At 44.9% G+C, this 19474-nt stretch overlaps 1 protein-coding gene across 3 annotated transcripts in view; it reads left to right on the forward strand.

The window, feature by feature from the left end:
* The window catches only part of IL1RAPL2 (interleukin 1 receptor accessory protein like 2), an 831346-nt gene that overhangs the window by 787261 nt on the left and 24611 nt on the right, over positions 1 to 19474 (forward strand). For all 3 annotated transcript variants that reach the window (XM_083159424.1, XM_083159423.1, XM_083159425.1), the window contains exon 9: positions 13414 to 13557. In XM_083159424.1, the coding sequence (XP_083015550.1) occupies positions 13414 to 13557 (144 nt within the window). The remainder of the gene's footprint in view (positions 1 to 13413; positions 13558 to 19474) is intronic.

Raw genomic sequence — 19474 nt, forward strand, 5'->3', positions numbered from 1 at the left:
ACCAGATTTTTGTTTTCCGCAGGGCACTGTACGGCTTCAGTACCTGATCTGAAAGATCCACTCCGCCCATGTACTTATTGTAATCTAGGATACAATTAGGTTTTGAGGTGTGGGTACTGGTACCTTGTACAGGGACGGAGGTGGTACTGTCTCCGTGAATTGTTGTCAGTATAAGGACATCCCTCTTGTCCTTATATTTGACCAACAACATATTTTCGGTGCATATTCCCCTGCTTTCACCCCTTCTCAGTACTTGGGCAATGTGCGTTTTTGGGAGGCCTCTTTGGTTCTTGCGCACAGTACCGCAAGCTGCTGTACCTCTTGAACCAAGGGCCTTAAACAGGGGGATGCTAGTGTAAAAGTTATCCACATAGAGGTGATAACCTTTATCCAGGAAGGGGTGCACTAAATCCCAGACAATTTTTCCACTAACACCTACGAGGGAGGGGGGGCATTCTGGCGGTTTAATTCTTGAATCCTTCCCTTCATATACCCTAAACCTGTGGGTGTACCCTGCGGTGCTTTCACACAGTTTATACATTTTTATGCCATACCTTGCCCTCTTACTGGGAAGGTACTGGCGGAATTTAACCCTTCCTTTAAAATGTATAAGGGACTCGTCGATACAAATACATTTTTCAGGGATGTACAACTCTGCAAATTTGGCACTGAAATGATCAATGACCGGCCTGACTTTGAATAGCCGGTCAAAGGTGGGATCATCTCTGGGTGGGCACTGTGCATTATCGGTGTAATGTAAAAATTTAAGGATTGTCTCAAAACGAGTCCGAGCCATGGCCATACGGTAAAGTGGGGTGCTGTACAGAACATCTGTACTCCAATATTGCCTAATTTCTGGCTTTTTTACTATGCCCATATGTAACACCAGACCCCAAAATGTCATCATCTCTACTGCATCTACAGGGGTCCACCTAGCAAATGATGACGTGGGGTTTTGAGCAATAAACTGCTGGGCATATAAATTACTTTGGTCCACCATTAAATTTATAAAATCATCAGAGAAAAATAATTTGAAAAAGTCAATTTCTCTGAGACCTGTTGAATCAAATTGGATTCCTGGGATGTCCAAAAACTCAGGAACCTGGGGCTCTAAATTGTCTGGTGGTGGGGTCCATATGGGATCAATCATTTGGGGGGGGTCTCAGCTGCTCTACGGGGGCGTCTTTGAGGGGGTCCCTCATCACTAGAGGAGGAAGATGAGGTTAAGACGAATCCTTAAAATTCCCCGCTTGCATCACTGGCTGTGTCAGAGTCAGGGGCAAGCATGGCATATGCCTCCTCCGCTGAATACATTCTTCTGGATGACTGGGATGACATTTGGGATGACATTTGGGATGCCATTTTTATTTTTGTGTTTCTGTAAGTGTAATGTTTCAACACGTGTATAGTGTAGGGGGGGTACAAACTTTATTTCAACACGGGGGGTATGTAGTGTGTAGTGTGTATGTAGTGCAGAAAAAAAAAATACTTTATACAGGAATTTGATCCCAATAAAAAAAAAAAAAATTATATCAACCCTGTGCCGAAAATGCTGTTCAGTGATGTACGTCACTGATCAGCGCTCAGCGGCCACAGGACACCCACAAAAGCAACGTGGGTGTAAAAACAATAAAAAAAAAATAAACCACAGCACTCTCCAAAAAAAAACAATTTAAAAAAACTGCAGAAAAAAAATTATATCAATCCTGTGCCAAAAATGCTGTTCAGTGATGTACGTCACTGATCAGCGCTCAGCGGCCACAGGACACCCACAAAAGCAACGTGGGTGTAAAAACAATTTTAAAAAAAATAAACCACAGCACTCTCCAAAAAAAAAACAATTTAAAAAAACTGCAGAAAAAAAATTATATCAACCCTGTGCCAAAAATGCTGTTCAGTGATGTATGTCACTGATCAGCGCTCAGCGGCCACAGGACACCCACAAAAGCAACGTGGGTGTAAAAACAATTTTAAAAAAATAAACCACAGCACTCTCCAAAAAAAAAACAATTTAAAAAAACTGCAGAAAAAAAATTATATCAACCCTGTGCCAAAAATGCTGTTCAGTGATGTATGTCACTGATCAGCGCTCAGCGGCCACAGGACACCCACAAAAGCAACGTGGGTGTAAAACAAAACCCCACTGCACTCTCCCAAAAAAAAAAAACTGCAGATCAGTGATGCAGTGATGCAACACTGATTAGCAGTGAGGGGCAGCAGGCACACAACTGTGGGTGCAACCTGACAGGGTATATATATATAAAAAAAAAAACCCTGGACCCCAAAAAAGGTGCTGATCACTTAGTTTATACTGATCAGCACAAAAGGTGGGGCAGCAGGGGGGGCAGCAGTCAGTTGCACAGGCAGCACAACCTTTGGTGCAACTGACAGGTATATATATATATAAAAAAAAAAACCTGCACCCCCAAAAAGTTGCTGATCAGCACAGATATACTGATCGGCACAAAAGGGGGGGGGGCAGCAGACACAAAATATAGCACTCTCTATCACTCTCTGTCACTATCTCTCACTATCTCTCACTATCTCTCACTATCTCTCACTATCTGTGACTCTATGACACTGCAGCAGCAGCACACAGGAAGTCACAAGATCCAGGAAGCATCCAGCTGCTGGCAGCACGCTACCAGCGGTGATCAGGTAAGTATCAGGCAAGGATCAGGTCAGTATATCACGACAGATTGGCACGGTGACCGCTCTGCACGCAATTCCAGACTGGAATGGCGTCTGCAGCGCAGTCACCGTTAGTTTAAATCACGCGCCATGGCTGTGATTGGTCCGTCGGTCCGACGGACCAATCACAGCCTTGGGGGCAGGTGGGGTGAGGTGGGGTGAGGTGTGGTCATCACCGGTGACCCCCTCACGCCCCCTCCCACCCGGCGGTGATTGATCCCTGTGTTACCGAGCGTCTGATTCGCTGGTAACACAGGAAAACGCTGCGACTGGCTGTTCACATTGAACAGCCAATCACAGCGATCGCCAACGGGGGGAGGCATCGCCGCCCCCCCTGGGCATGCAGGGACATGTCTGCTGTCAGGGACAGCAGACATGTTTAAACTGTCACCGCGTATATATACGTCATGTGTCGGGAAGTACATCCCGGCCATGACGTATATATACGTCAAATGTCGGGAAGGGGTTAAAAAATTCTCATAAGAAAAGTGACTTTCGGAAAATGCCTGCCCCCATACGAAAGACAGTTTTTTAAAACAGGTTTTCCTATGGGGCAGCCATTTTCCAAAAGTCACTTTTTTTTTAAATAAGCGCAGTCATCCATACTGCTGGGATCCGCAATTATAGAGGTACTGGCTGCACAGGGTGGGGGGGGGGTTTCTTAACACATTGCGGGAGGGGGGAGTCGTGGGATGTTAACTCGCGTGCGGGGGGGGCGGTGTGGGTGGCTCCAGTGCTATGAATATTTAATGAGCGCTCATTAAATATTCACTGCGCTGAATTTAGGACCCAGCTCATTGGCTGGGTCCTAAATACCATTTCAGACCCGATTTTGATGCCAAAATACCGGGTCTGAAACGCGTAGGACCCTCCATTTAACCGTTTTACAAAAACAGCTTTTGTAAAACGGTAAAGTGGTCATGCACCTTTCAGACCGCACAGATTACCGTTTTAAAACGGTTAAAAATCGGCAAAATACAGGTTTTTAAGTGCGGTCTGAAAGGGGCATTACAGACAAAATTGCACTAAATGCAGAAAAGGGCAGCACTAATGGGTGTTTTACTAATGATAATTGACAGTGGGATTGTCTGTATTGATACTTTTGAAACATATTTAATCAATAAAAAATACTGTATATAAAAAAAAATTCACATAAAAAGTGACAACCACAATTATACTGTACACATAAGAATTGCTTAGTCCCAGTTTGAATCACTTTGGATATTGAACGACCAGTAATAATATGAGCTCCTCAATATATATCAACAGCTCCTGTTGCTAGAAAATTGTGTATAATTTCTCACCGCTGGAGGAATGTCTGAAAGATCTCCAGATAGTCTTACTGTTAGGCTCCCGGGAGTATCCCCGAACCAACACCCTGACTCCGTTGCCTCTAGCTGCAGTTAGCAGACGTGTGCAGTGCTAGGCTTCACCTATAATACTATAATAGCTGCGTTCGAAGGAGCTGGTTACGCCGGCTCCAACCCCGATGCCACCAGGTCTTATGGGAGACAACGTGTCCGCCAAGGCAGAGGGATGGCAAGGGGAAAGCTACCTAAGCCCACACGTGGGACGGGAAACCCCAAGAAGCCACAGGGGAGCAACAATGCTCAAAAGATGACACACAAAGAATAAACAAGATGCACTGGTAAATATGGTGGAACAATTACACAGTGTGGACGCAACAATGCACATGGGTAGAGTATAAGAATAACAATATAGCTAGGTACAAGGGTAACCTTGCAGGGAGAACCCCTGACTTATCTGTGATGCTGGAGCAAGCTGGAGAACTCAAACAGCAGGAACCGACAGGCAGGAGATGAAGGGAACCAGGAACACTACCAAGGCTGACAGGCAGGACAAGGAGCTATAACCGGCATCTGTTCCCAGCAGACGCCGGCTATTTATTAAAAAACTCGCGCAACGTCAGCTGGTGACGTCAGCCGCAATGCGAAGGGCGGAAGTTTGGGCCGTTGCTAAGCAACGCCTGACGCTTCCACCCTGACATCCGGCAGAAGCCGGGAGAACATGGTGCCACCCGCTGAGTCCAGCGGCTCCGGCGCTGTTCTGTGACAGCGGCGCCCCCGGAGTCCGCTGAGACCCTTGGCGGCGCCTAACACTTACAAGGAGGTCATTACTAGAGCACGGCAACAGATGGATGGTGCATAAATTCTCACCACTGGAGGAATGTCCCATGGATCTCCAGGTGGTCTTACAGAGAAGTCCTCACTAGAACACAGATGTAGATGGAGGGCAGATGAAACTGAATACTGCTGGGATTTACCAATGTACCTGGTGAAATAGACTTGGAGATGTCTTCACTATCGTACAGTGAATCGACTAAAGGGTGCTGTTTTTGGAGCCAGTAGTGCAGTTGTGATCTTATACCAAAGTGAATGTGTTGGTGCTAGAATCTGTGGTTGTCACACCAACGCTTTTCGCTGTTGTCCACAGCATTTTCAAGGTCTGTGGACAACAGCAAAACACTGGGATTGTTACCTATTGATACAGTAACTGAAATTTGCTGTTGTAGTATACTCTGCCACCTCCACAGCCTCCAAACATGTCCATTCAGTATGTGACTACACACAAGTGAACCCAAAAGGTTCTGATCATATCTACAATTAGTATAGAAGAGACAGAACTTCATTGTAATGGGCCATTCTCACAGGCAAATTTCAGTGAGAAAAGCCATGTCAGTATTGCACCGATAGGATTGGTTCACGTGCATACTGATGATGATGACTAGTAGTAACCAGCTGTGCATACAGATGCAGTTGAATATCCGTATCTGTGCAACTAGTAAAAATTTTCAGTACACACTTTTTTGTGTGATCAGTTTACATCCGATTTACTTCCAACCAAGGCTGGATTAAGGGGGGGGCACAGGGGGTAAGTACCCCTGGTCCCCCTATAGCTAGGGGCCCCTTTTAAGCTAAAGGTTTTGTGCATGGGAGTGGGGTAGTGCTGCAGCTTTACCTACAGAGGGGGCAGGTCCCATCTTTGCAGGGGATGGCGACGCCAGCCGCCATCCCCCGCCAGCGCTATCTGTATAGCGAGAAGGGGACACACGTGCACGAAAGTCGCGCGTGTCCCCTTCCGACGGCGCTTCCAGTGCTTTCCCCGGGTCACCGCCGGCTTGTCGGCGGTCACCCGGGGGTCCCCGCCGCCTACCCGCACCCCCCTAACCCTGTCCGTCTCCCTGAACCGGAGACGGACAGGGTTCCCGTCGCACCGCCGACGGAGATTGAGACGCGCGTCTCAGTCAGATGGTGAGCCAGGCTGCTGGCGGATCGCCAGCGGTGATGTTCTGGTGATTCGCCAGCAAAGAAGAGGCCTGAACCATCTGTGTCTGCCAATGTGACAATGATTAATGGTGCTGAAATCACTGGGAGTTGATTAAGTCCCATGACACAAGAGGGCAGAGGCTGAGAGGTTTGTGCTGAGCTCTGTTTGGTGGAGCTCTTTACATGCTTCTCAGGCCCATGGAGGACAGCAGCAGCAGCCTCATCATGGGGGGAAGAGTGGGGGGGGGGGGGGGGTTAATCAAAGGCAGCACTGAGCCTGTGAGGTCTCCTACAGTCCTACAGAGTAAGGTACAGAGGGACAAACACAGGCTTTTCATGTGGTATGTATGTATAATATTAATCCCCCCCCCCTGCAGTTACCCATTGACCAAGTTTATACTGCCTTTACTCTGTGTTTGACAGTGTAATATTCTCCCGTGCAGTTTGTGGCCAGTAATGACCTCAAGGGGTCCCCCCCTTTCTAAAGTGACCCGGACCACCCGGACCCAAGTGAATAGGAATATACAGTATGTGGGAGTTGTAACCAACTTTGGCTCTGGCTCTTGTTTTGAAAATCTCCTGTACAGTGTTTTAGAAGTAGGATGTTCTACAGTATTAAAGGCAGCACCTGCATTAAGAAAAGTTTGAAGAATGAAGAGTTTGGAGAAAGTTGTACAGTAACCTTTCTATATGCCTATACCCATTTGGATTCTATTTGATATGTCCATATCCATTTGCATTTATGTGTTAAGCAGATTTTCACACTTGAAAGAGATTGTTTCTCTCTATGAGAGCACAAGTGTACATTACCACTTGGGATAACAAGGCCATTTTTGCTGTATCTTTCCCTTTTCTTACAGTATAGAACATTGACATGAATGACAGTTGACAGCGTTGTTAATAGGTTTTCAGCACATCAGAAGAGATGTTTAGTCTTTATTGATGTGTGATCCAAACAGATTTTCTCTTGGACTCTTCCCACTGCCAAATAATAGCAATGTGTGGAAACCCATTTTTTATTGGCTGACTGGTTGATGATAATATACAAGTAACTTAATTGTTCTGTCATTCTACCTTTGAGCACTAGCGTACAGTTTCCAGCATCTCTCATGTTTTTTTTTTTTTTTATTATCAAGGGATGACAATTAGAAGTTATTCACTTGGAGTGCACTTAAAACATTATCTGTAGATTACAATTATAAGAGTTTCTGTGGATTACCAATTAAGAATAGTTTTTATTAGGAAAGCGGTGAACAAGGGATTTTAAGCGTTTTTTTTTATATATAAAAAAACCTCATGTTGGCATAATTCGCACCAAGCAGAAATCATTCGATCACTGATAAGAGCAAGCCTGGCCTTCCCTTTATCCTGACCATTCTTGTGCAAATTGGGGGTGGGCACTGATGTCATGTGACATCATCCGCCTGCCTCACGCAGGCAGAGGCATGCCTGCATTTGCTGGGGTCTTCCCAGTGTTTCTATGGGCGCACCCACTATGTTTGTGGGCATGCACATGAAACACTGGGTGGACCCCAGCGACCGACTCCTGCCTGTCAATCATTTTGCAAATGCCCCGGCGAGTGGCTTTCGCCCCGGGGTTTGCACATGCGCACACCCCCTCCATCGGAGATGGGGCCAAATTCGCTGCACAACAAACAGGTCTGAATCAGCCACTTGGTCCTGTCTGCAAGGTTCAACAATGTTGTGTTAACTTGATCACATTAGTCAGATGTATTACCCAAGCAGACTCATAATTGCAATAGTCAGCCAGGATTTATATTCCAATGGTTTCTACTCTCTTAAGGGTGCATACACACTGTACAATTTTTTTGACCAATTTGGTTGAAAGACATTTCCATTGAACCCAGTGTCCTGGACTAAAGATGTTGACGAAAGATATTGACGACAGACGAAAGACGAAAGATCTAGCTACAGTTTATAGGCTCTTTTTGAAAGATATTCAAATTGAGCTGCATGCACAGTTGACAAACAATCTTGATGAACAACTGGCGGGTATGTGCATCATCATTCATCGTTTGTTTGTTTGTTGACAATATCTTTTGTCAACATCTTTCGTCCAGGACACTGGGTTCAATGGTACCTTTCAACCAAATTGGTCAAAAAAATTGTACAGTGTGTTTCTCGGGTTCCCCAGAAACTCGCAGGTATGCAAGCTATAGCTTTACAAAACAAAAAAAATACATTTGTGTAATACCACTAGGGTAATTACCAGGCGCTGCATAGGGCCCTTTTTTCAAATCAAGCAGCAGTTAATATTAGGGATAGTCAGTCTCTGATACATACAAGAGAAGAAAAAGTTTTGTAACTGCGCTATTTGAGGAAGAAATGAAACACAATTAATTTTTAACAATTTATTAGTTAATAAACAATCAAAATAAAATTATCATCAGCATGATTCATGTATACATAAATTCATAAATATAGCACTAAAATACCACTGAATGGCAAGCAATTGGTGCAAGTTGCAGTTGAATAAAATCTCCACTTTGATTAAGGGCAAGTTTTTGGATATTGCACCCCACTGGTCCTTTTTGTATGTGGATCCTGTTCCTATTGGACTCCACAGACAATATTAATAAGAAGGGGAGAGAATCAGTCACTGTCACTCACATATCTGAGATGGCTCCCACTACTCCAAGCTGCACTTGAGGTGGTCCCTGTGTAGTTGTTATATTCTCAAATACAGAATAATCCATTATTCAAAATTCTTCTGGTCCCGAGCATTTTGGATAAAGGATACTCAACCTGTACTTGTAATGGAATGCCGCTAAAACAAATTTTCTCCCTAATGCTAGATGCATTCAGTCTCTATGGGTGTTGTATGGCGGTCCGCCAGAGGAGATCCCGACGGTCAGTATTCCGACATCGGAATCCCAACTGCCGGTGTTCCGACAGGGAGGGCGAGCGCAAAGAAGCCCCTTGTGGATTTGCCAGAGGTTCTTTTCTACCTCTATGTGGATCGTGGACCTCACAAGGGAGAATAGCCCCTGTGAGTTGGGTTCACCCCTATTGGAGCCCCAGCAGTCGGAATACTGACCGTCGGGATCCCCCCTGTCGGACATTCATTCGGTACTCAGTCTCTACAATGCTGACATCTTCAATCACTTCAAACACCCAATAGTGGCTTCTATGGGGCAGGTTGCCAATCTGAGTCAGGATACAGAGAGCCGAGCTTTACCTGCATGTCAAATACAAATATATTCAACCCATTTGCTATTTCCCTATAAATTGCAAGCTTGTGAGCAAGGCCCTCTTACCGGTTTGGATACTTGCCCACTCTCCCAGAATTTCATGGAGGCTCCTGCATTTGGACAGCTTGGGTCCTGTAGCCTGTTACCTGTAGATAGCTCCAATTTAATACAGTATACAGTACATTATCATCAACTTTAACTGACCAGTATATTAACTATATTTCTAATAGCCAAATATACACTACAACCCAACAGCAGACAATCATACTGTATGTAGTTTATTCAGTGGTAAATGTATTATATTACATTTCTATATAGGTCTGTGTACTGGCATTTCAGTGTGTTATATAAAAGACAGCAGACTGCACAAACACAATGCAGTCACAAAGCCATCAGGATGCAGGGCACGCCATTTCCAAATGGCTTGTCAGATTAGCTGTAATAACACCCTTGTTCTTGATTCAAAACATAATTAGCAGCAGAGGCCGAAAAAAGAAAGAACATTTACATGTACACCTGGCAAACGACGGCGGGCATGCAGCTCAAGTGCGTCTCAAAGATGCTGGCATTCCTTTGCAGTCAACTTTATCCGATAAAGATGGAAATGACTTCTTACAGCTCCGTGTTTTTGTAACATATGTTTATATGAGCGCTGATTGGTACTTATTTTACATTTAGTATAATATGTGTAGCTAATTATAGATAGCATAATCATTGCATAATATATCAGATAAAGAAAAAGTGTAACTCTTCCATTGCCTGAGACAGAAAGCATTCTAATCTATGGCAAGGAGAAGCAGGGAGCGGATGCTTGTTCGCAGTATTATCAGTTATATAACTGCATTAAAACTGAATATGAGAGACAGATACATTTACATTGAATCATCAGCACCATTTCCCAGCACTTTACCAAGTACAGTATCTCTTACTAACTGCTTTGGGGCTCATCTACATTTGGATATAAGTCATTTAAAAAGATTCCTCTCAGATGTAGCAGTACACACCAACGCTTCTAGGTGCCACGTTCACAATCTCTTTTTCACAATCTCACCATATATGGAACTAGACACGTCCTTTGGGTGGAACATGACACGCCCCCTCAATGGGGTGCTGTGCAAAATTCTACTACCAACTATAATCTCCCTGAAACTAGTTTTCAAAAGAAGGCAAGTACGGAATATATATTCTTAATAAAAAAAAAAATACAATAGAAACACAAGCAGCTTCTATTATAATACCCAGGCTTGCCAGGAAGGGGTAACCATGCCCCAGAGATGCCTTGACTATGGGCTATCAGCTATTGCAGATAGCCTTAGGGGCTTATTTGCAAAGTGGGGGCTATTGTAAAACATTTCTCAGTGGGTTGGAAGTGAACATTGAAAACTCAGTCAGAATAAACCTTTCACGTTCAACCCGCCTAGAAGTGGTTTCTAAGCAAAAGTTGCAGCTTCGTAAATAAAGACCCTAGTATTAGCAATGTGGTGTTGTCATGGCTTCCAGATGCATGCCCACCTCCACTAGTAGAAGGTCCAGACAGATCTCTTTGTGGCAGAAATTTGTTATTGATACTGTATCATGTGCCTGATCAGTCATGTCATATTAATCAGCTAGGAGAGCCCCATAACATGCAATACATATTGGCCCTTATTCTGCTTGGTGCGGCCGGAGCCGCATATGCGGCTCCGACCGTGCGGGCGAATCCCCGCCTTCCATACGGATCGCCACGGCCGTCCGTACGCGGACATGTGGCGGTCCGCATGAAAATGGCGAGGGATACGCCTCCACCATCTTGGAGCAGCCCCCTGCATTCGATGGTCGCCGACCATCGAAGGCAGGGCCGCACGCTCCACCAGCTCCCGCAACCATAGACCTCACGGACACTTGTCCGTGTGAAAGCATGTATGGGGGCGGGCAGCTGACATCCGGCGATGTCAGATGCCCGCCCCCAACACATGCGTCACAGCCTCATTACCATGCGTACGCCCCGCGTTTGCATGGGAACACCCATGAAACGCGGGGCGTATGCATAGGGAAATGAGGCTAAGTAGCCCCTCACGCCCCTATCCACCCCCTTTGCGGCGGTAAAAAAAATTGTGCGGCGATTTCGCCTGCACATGCGCAGAGTGCCCTCTGCACATGCGCAGAGCGAAAACATCGGCGGAACGGCCGCAAGCGGCCGTTACCGCTTAGATCGGAATAAGGGCCATGGTCACAGGCAGGTCTTGTTGTGTAATGACCTGGATGAGCCAGTAGAGGGCGCAGGGAAGCTAAAGCTAGATGGCCTGAGGTATTGATAGCTCTTGCACGGGAGTACTCTTGGAGGATATACAGTAGACACAGAATTGTCGAGACCCGAAGCAGAGGTGTGGAATCTAGCTTGCCAGTGGTTTTCAGCAGTGACCCCCCCCCCCCCCCCCGCAAGGAGATATGGTCTTTGCAGTGCCTAACGAGCAGGTCGTGGCCTCTGCCCAGGTTTCTCTGTGGGGACTGCAGTGAAAGTCAGGCATATACAGCCTAGAGATACTGGTCAATGTTGGGATGCTCAACCATCGATGGTGGATCCGATGGTACTGGATGTGGTATAGCAAACACTGAAGATAGAGTACACTGGAGATCACCAATGTAGTGACTAAAGGCCCATACACACTGGGTAACCTTGAGCTGAAAGAAGCTCAGTTTCATCATTTGAGCTCCAAAGCCACCTAATGTGTATAGGCAGACGATGAGCACTGATGTGCGATCCCACATCATCGCCGGTGGCCGCCGTTCATCTGTTGGTCTTATCAGCAGACAGAACTACTCTCATCCTGCTATGGAAAGCCATTCACAGTGGCGAAAATCGCTGGACAGGGGGCAAATCTCTCAGTGTGTATGCACTGAGCGATTTCAGTGATCATCACCGTCCACATGTGCTGGGCAAAATTGCCCAGGGTGTACGGACCTTTAGACTGGAGATGACATGTCGAATTTGGCAACCGATAGTATCAGGGTATTTGTGGGAACGGATGGTATCGGAATAATGGTAGGATAAGTGTCAGTCGGGAAACTGATGGTGTAGCCTGGAAGCTATTGGTTGTGTCGGTCTGGGGCTGATGATGCAGCCTAAGAGCCAATGATAATGTCTGTCTGGGACGGATGATGTGGTCTGGGAGCTGATAGTTATGTCGGTCTGGGAACCGATGGTGTAGCCTGGGTACTGGTGGTATATGGGGCCTGTGTAAGTAATCCTGAGCTGGGCACAGAAGACTAGAACACACGAGATGGAGTAAGTGGAAGTCTCTGGCAGCAGTAGAATAACCCAGAAGGCAGATAACAGCAGTACACAGGTAACCAGATCTGTGGAGCAGCCTGGAACTTTGGGAGCTGATGCTGGAGAACTTGCAAGGGAACTGACAAGTTTTTCAAGGCAAGGATGATTCTGCAAGGCCTGCTTATGACCCCCTAAAGGCTGCAGCTTGTAGCAGCAGCAGCTTGCACAGAACCAGGAAGTATACACCTGGGATTACCTGGATCATGTGACTACACTGAAGTTAGTGGACAGGTGTCCAGAGATCAGGTGATCCTGGGTGTCATGGCGGTGACCATGTACCTTGAACATTGCCGCTGTCCTGGATGACAGGCATCCACACGGACTGTGACATAGGACATCATAAGTAACTGCAGATCACGCCTGCGGACAATCTGCAGTGCACAATACACCAATGCACTGTTAAGTGGCGAGCGCGAACAACGTGGGGACCGGGGTTCTTGACACTAATCATTGAGGTATATAAAGGCCATCATTCAGTGATTTTACAGTATGGACAACACCACTACCAAAGTAGAAAAAAGGGCGCTGTCAGGGGATGCTGTACCCAACTGCCACTCAAAGGGGATGGTCAGTCCCACAACAATATAAACAAGAAAAGGGAAAGCAAGTGGCGCTAACAATCTGTGAAGTAGGATATATTTTAATACAATAAAACAATAGATATGACAATAATACAAGGGAATTGACAGTGATATGGTACTGAAACTCTGCTTACAGGTTCACTTCGCTTTCAGAACCATATCACGGTTTCCTTATTTTTCCACTTGTTTTCCTTTTTCTCTTTTGCAGTATGGAGCTGTGTAGTCCAGTCAGGCAAAACTATGTTGCTGAGGATTTCAATCACTTTTAAAAAAAATTCTTGAGCGAAATTATGGAAATGACTTTTAATTCATATTATTTCTTTTTCTTTTAGAGATAAAGTATAACATTGAACTTGTCGGAGGTCTCGGCGCCATCCTTATTGTTTTTGTTTTGCTTGTCACAATCTATAAGTGCTACAACGTGGAATTAATGCTCTTCTACAGACAGAATTTCGGAAGTGACGAAGCGTCAGAAGGTATGATGTTTCTCAATGATGATTGCAACCAGTATATACAGTAGTAAGGTCTTATTCTGGCATTAAATGTGTTTAGATTTATCAGGATGAAGGGGGGGGATGGCTTTATTGCACCAGAGATCAGACAGTTTGCAATAACATAGTCAGCAAATTGCTTGGTCAGTTGGCATACGGTTGCTAGGTCGACAGTATAAAAGTTGACATACATTAGGTTGACAAACCTTACTTCGACACATGAAATAGGTCGACAGGCCTAAGGTCATCACAAGCATTAGGTCGACAATGGGACAGTCAAAAGTTAGACATGAGTTGTTGTTTTTTAAGAAATAGGGGGTATTTCATACCCTACACTGGGCTGTAGAAAGTAGAATAGAACAGTGCCCGAAGCATGGCGAGCACAGCGGTACACTGATACGGCGTCCATGTTGAGTTGACATTCAGCAACATTTTTTGAAAAACACATGTCGACCTTTTGACTGTAGACCTTCCCATTATCAACCTAATGTTTGTGTCGACCTTCCGACCCTGTCTACCTTAGGCCTGTTGACCTATTTAATGTTGGCCTAAGTGCTGTCCACCTTTAGTGGTCGACCTAATGTACTGTTGAATCTATGGGGCAGATTTATTAAGCTTGGAGAAGAGATAAACTGGAGATAAAGCGGAGAAAAGGTAAAAGGAGATAAAGCACCAGCCAATCAGCTGTGTTTGAAAAAGACAGTTGGGAGTTGATTGGCTGGTGCTTTATCTCCTTTTACCTTTTCTCCGCTTTATCTCCAGTTTATCTCTTCTCCAAGCTTAATAAATCTGCCCCATGACCCATACCCCGTCAGTTATGGTGATACTTTCACTCAGGGGTGAATTTATGAAGCTTGGAGAAGTGTTATCTATCCCCATAAAGAACGTTATGAGCAAGGTGATAATGGTTCAGCCAATCAGCTACAATATGTAAATTGACAGGTAAGAGCTGATTGGCTGAACCATTATCACCTTGCTCATAACGTTCTTTATGGGGATAGATAACACTTCTCCAAGCTTCATAAATTCACCCCTCAGTGGTACACATTATTGGGAATAAAATGACAAATAATGGATGGTGCTCCCTGGAGTAAACCGTTTTACAGCAAAAAAGGTGCAAAAAAGTACTCCTTATATGGGCACACTCTAAGTTTATATAAATCACTGACATATTAGAGCAATAAATATCAATTCATGATGCTATAATCCACAGCTCCAAACAAGCCTCCAAACTTTCAAGTGTTCCCTGAAAACTCACCTCTTCTGGCAAGCCTATCATATTTAAGTTCTACATCCATAACCCTCTGAGGCACTTATGTATTATATAGCTTCCCGTCTGGACCTCCAAGTTATGCTATTACTGGTGCCTGTCCTTGTGTTTCCCTCCTATGTCCCTATAGATTGTAAGCTTGCAGCAGGGCCCTTCTACCTCCAAGTCTGTCTGTTGTTACCCAGTTTGTTTTATCACTGTCTACTATTGTAAAGCGCAATGGAATCTTCTCTACGCTATATAGGAAACTGTAAATAAATAAAGAAAGCTAGTTACAAAATTAAAACCTAAACAAAAGGAAAAATCAGCAACGTATAATAGCGTGTATAGAATAAGGTGAGAGGGTATCTGCTCCCAGTGATAGGTAAAATATAGTGAAAATGAAAACAATAAGATTAAAAAGACTGCACCATGAACCTCAAACTAATGTCCAGTAATAAAACCATCAATGGTAATAGATTTCCGAGTGTCAATGCAAAATTAATACTGGGAATATTAGTTTTACCCAATTTTGGATGACTAGTATGAAAAATATTTTCCTAGATAAGGATTTGCTTACTCCCGTCATACTAATGCATTGGACGGGAGATGAGAGTCCTAGGTGGCACAGAAAAATATAGGGGGTATTTCTGCTGTTACCCCCTGTCAGACTCCCTGATGCCAAATGCAGCACAGAGACAGTCTGGTGCTGAGGAGGAAACAAGCGAGAAACAGCTGAAATATAAAGAAAAAGTACCTTGTAGATCAGGCTTGTCCAACCCGCGGCCCGCGGGCCGCATGCGGCCCAGGTCGGCTAGCAATGCAGCCCAGTGCAATTTTTTAAAGAGTAAAAAAAAAAACCTGCTGGGAACGGGCTTCAATGGCTGTTGTGGGGCATGATGTTTCTTCTGAAGCCCGGTCCCAGCAGTCCTTTGCGGAGGTGCGCGGGTGACGTCATCACACACCCGCGCACTGACGTACGGCGCTTACTAGATGTCAGGCGCCAAAAGGAGTTGGTGGAGGCTGGCACTCAACGTGCAGTCGGCCGCCATAGGGAAGGGAAACAAAGCATATCTGCCGGCATAAAGACAGCGCTGGGTCCTGCTGCAGTGCTGAAGGTGGAGGGGCGGACGGCGCAGCAAGAATAGTAAGACTTTTTACAGGTCGGGTGGGGTGGGGTGGTTTGGGGGGGGTGAAGAAGAGGAACTGTGGGGCATGTGTGTCACCTGGCACTGTGGGGGCATATGTGTCACCTGGCACTGTGGGGGCATGTGTGTCACCTGGCACTGTGGGGGCATGTGTGTCACCTGGCACTGTGGGGGCATGTGTGTCACCTGGCACTGTGGGGGCATGTGTGTCATCTGGCACTGTGGGGGCATGTGTGTCACCTGGCACTGTGGGGGCATATGGCACTGTGGGGGCATATGGCACTGTGGGGGCATATGTGTCACCTGGCACTGTGGGGGCATGTGTGTCACCTGGCACTGTGGGGGCATGTGTGTCACCTGGCACTGTGGGGGCATGTGTGTCACCTGGCACTGTGGGGGCATGTGTGTCACCTGGCACTGTGGGGGCATGTGTGTCACCTGGCACTGTGGGGGCATGTGTGTCACCTGGCACTGTGGGGGCATGTGTGTCATATGGCACTGTGGGGGCATGTGTGTCATATGGCACTGTGGGGGCATATGTGTTATCTGGTACCCTGTGTCAGAATGTGAATTTTTTACTCATTCCCTGTGTCAGAATGTGTATTTCAGCTTATTTTCTGTGTCACAATGTGAATTTTGGTTTATTCTCTGTGTCAAAATGTGAATTACGGCTTATTCTCTGTGTCAAAATGTGAATTTTTACTCATTCCCTGTGTCACATTGTGAATTTTGGCTTATTCTCTGTGTCAGAATGTGAATTTTGGCTTATTCTCTGTGTCAGAAAGTGAATTTGGGCTTATTCTCTGTGTCAGAAAGTGAATTTCGGCTTATTCTCTGTGTCAGAATGTGAATTTCGGCTTATTCTCTGTGTCAGAAAGTGAATTTTGGCTTATTCTCTGTGTCAGAAAGTGAATTTTGGCTTATTCTCTGTGTCAGAAAGTGAATTTTGGCTTATTCTCTGTGTCAGAAAGTGAATTTTGGCTTATTCTCTGTGTCAGAATGTGAATTTTGGCTTATTCTCTGTGTCAGAATGTGAATTTTGGCTTATTCTCTGTGTCAGAAAGTGAATTTTGGTTTATTCTCTGTGTCAGAATGTGAATTTTGGCTTATTCTCTGTGTCAGAATGTGAATTTTGGCTTATTCTCTGTGTCAGAAAGTGAATTTTGGCTTATTCTCTGTGTCAGAATGTGAATTTTGGCTTATTCTCTGTGTCAGAATGTGAATTTTGGCTTATTCTCTGTGTCAGAAAGTGAATTTTGGCTTATTCTCTGTGTCAGAATGTGAATTTCGGCTTATTCTCTGTGTCAGAATGTGAATTTTGGCTTATTCTCTGTGTCAGAAAGTGAATTTCGGCTTATTCTCTGTGTCAGAAAGTGAATTTTGGCTTATTCTCTGTGTCAGAAAGTGAATTTTGGCTTATTCTCTGTGTCAGAATGTGAATTTCGGCTTATTCTCTGTGTCAGAAAGTGAATTTTGGCTTATTCTCTGTGTCAGAAAGTGAATTTTGGCTTATTCTCTGTGTCAGAAAGTGAATTTTGGCTTATTCTCTGTGTCACAATGTGAATTTCGGCCTATTCTCTGTGTCAGAATGTGAGAAACAATGTCAAACATCTCACTAACTTCATTTCCAATTAAGTTTAATATGTTAACTATGTTTTCTATGTTTTTTTGGATGATCAGGTATCGTTACTGTTATTTTATTTTATGTGCGGCCCAAACCAAATTTTCATCTTCTAATGTGGCCCAGGGAAGGTGAAAGGTTGGACACCCCTGTTGTAGATAATTATTTTTATCTGGATATGGGTTCGTGGTGCGTTGATGCCTGTTTTCAGTAAAGCTCAATGTGATATTTTGAAATCAGAAATAAATAGCAAAGATCACCATTGTGTTTATCAAAGTCCACTGCCCCCCCCCCACCCCATTTTTATTTTAAATAAATGTGTTTAGCCTTGTTGTAAATCAATTACTTAAGCAATTTGACTACACATATAGTATGTAGACAAAACAGTGGGCTGAATAAAAAGTGCTGTAATACAGTACCAAACCACCCCCCCCACATGTATTATTCCAGGGAGATTTCGAAAGTTGTACTACTCTCCCTCTATGGGGGGTATTCAATGCTGTGGGCGAGCTGTGACAGCGAGCAGAGCTTCCTGCTCGCTGTCACCGCTCACCCTGTCAGTATTCAACACAGCCCCCTCATACGCCAATTTCCCCTCGCTCCATTTTTAGAGCGAGGGGGAATTGGCGTATGCGGCTCCACAAGCAGTGAGACTTGCGGCTAAATACAGCGAGTTTTCTGCTTAAACAGCGGGTCTCGCTGTTTTGGGGAATTCTCGCTGTCCTGTGACAGCGAGGATTTCCCCAAAACATTGAATAGAGCGAACGGCCGGCGTGGGGGTTAAACAGCGAGGATCGCTGGTATTCTGCAATACTCGCTGTTTAACCCCCTTGCCGGCCGCATTGAATACCTGCCTATGTCAGGATTTTCTGTATACTATGCTAATGTGATCATAAGACAATTGTAGACATTTATTATTGCCCTCAGCTACAATCATGCTGTGTACATTACAGATACTGTAGATGTTGGTAAAGCAATGCATTCATTATTCATTTCTGAAAATTGTCCTATTTGTCACAGCATTAATACAGTCACTTCTGGGATACTGCTCTATTACTGTAAACTTGACAAGATAAAATAACTTCTAGGAACATCCCTTTCATCGTTCCTTATTTTTTCCAATTGTATTTTGTATATTTTATAACAGGGTTGCATAACCAGTGGCAGCATGCTGGGATTTGTAGTTCCATGACAGTTGGAGAGCCAAAGATTGCCTATCTAGAATTACTTTCAAATACTTTAATTCCCATTTATCACCTATTCAGATGTAACTAAAATGCTAGTGGCTGCAGTTGTTTTATATTAATATTTATTATTTCTTTAGTATGAACATAAATGGGGAATTCATGTTAACATAAAATAGGTTTGTAAATAGTTTGTACAGAAAACTCTACTTATAGGTATTCAATGCGGCTGGCGAGGGGGTTAAACAGCGAGGATTGCAAAATACCAGCGATCCTCGCTGTTTAACCCCCGCGCTGGCTGCTCGCTCTATTCAACGTTCTGGGGAAATCCTCACCGTCACAGGACGGCGAGAATTCCCCAAAACAGCAAGACCCACGTCTAATGCAGAAAACTCGCTGTATTTAGCCGCGAGTCTCGCTGCTTCTGGAGCCGCATACGCCAATTCCCCCTCGCTCAAAAAATGGAGCGAGGGGAAATTGGCGAATGAGGGGGCTGCGTTGAATGCTGTCAGGGTGAGTGGTGACAGCGAGCAGGAAGTCCTGCTCGCTGTCGCCACTCGCCCACAGCATTGAATACCTGCCATATTACATTAGTAGTAATAGCAAGGATGTAGCGCCTGATTCAGATATGGATAAAAAATGCAAAGTTGCATACAAGCAGCATTGTGGTTCCAACCGATCTGTAGGAGGGGTAAGCAGG

The sequence above is a fragment of the Crinia signifera genome, chromosome 9, assembly GCF_055691185.1.
Source record: "Crinia signifera chromosome 9, ASM5569118v1, whole genome shotgun sequence".
Lineage (NCBI taxonomy): Eukaryota > Metazoa > Chordata > Amphibia > Anura > Myobatrachidae > Crinia > Crinia signifera.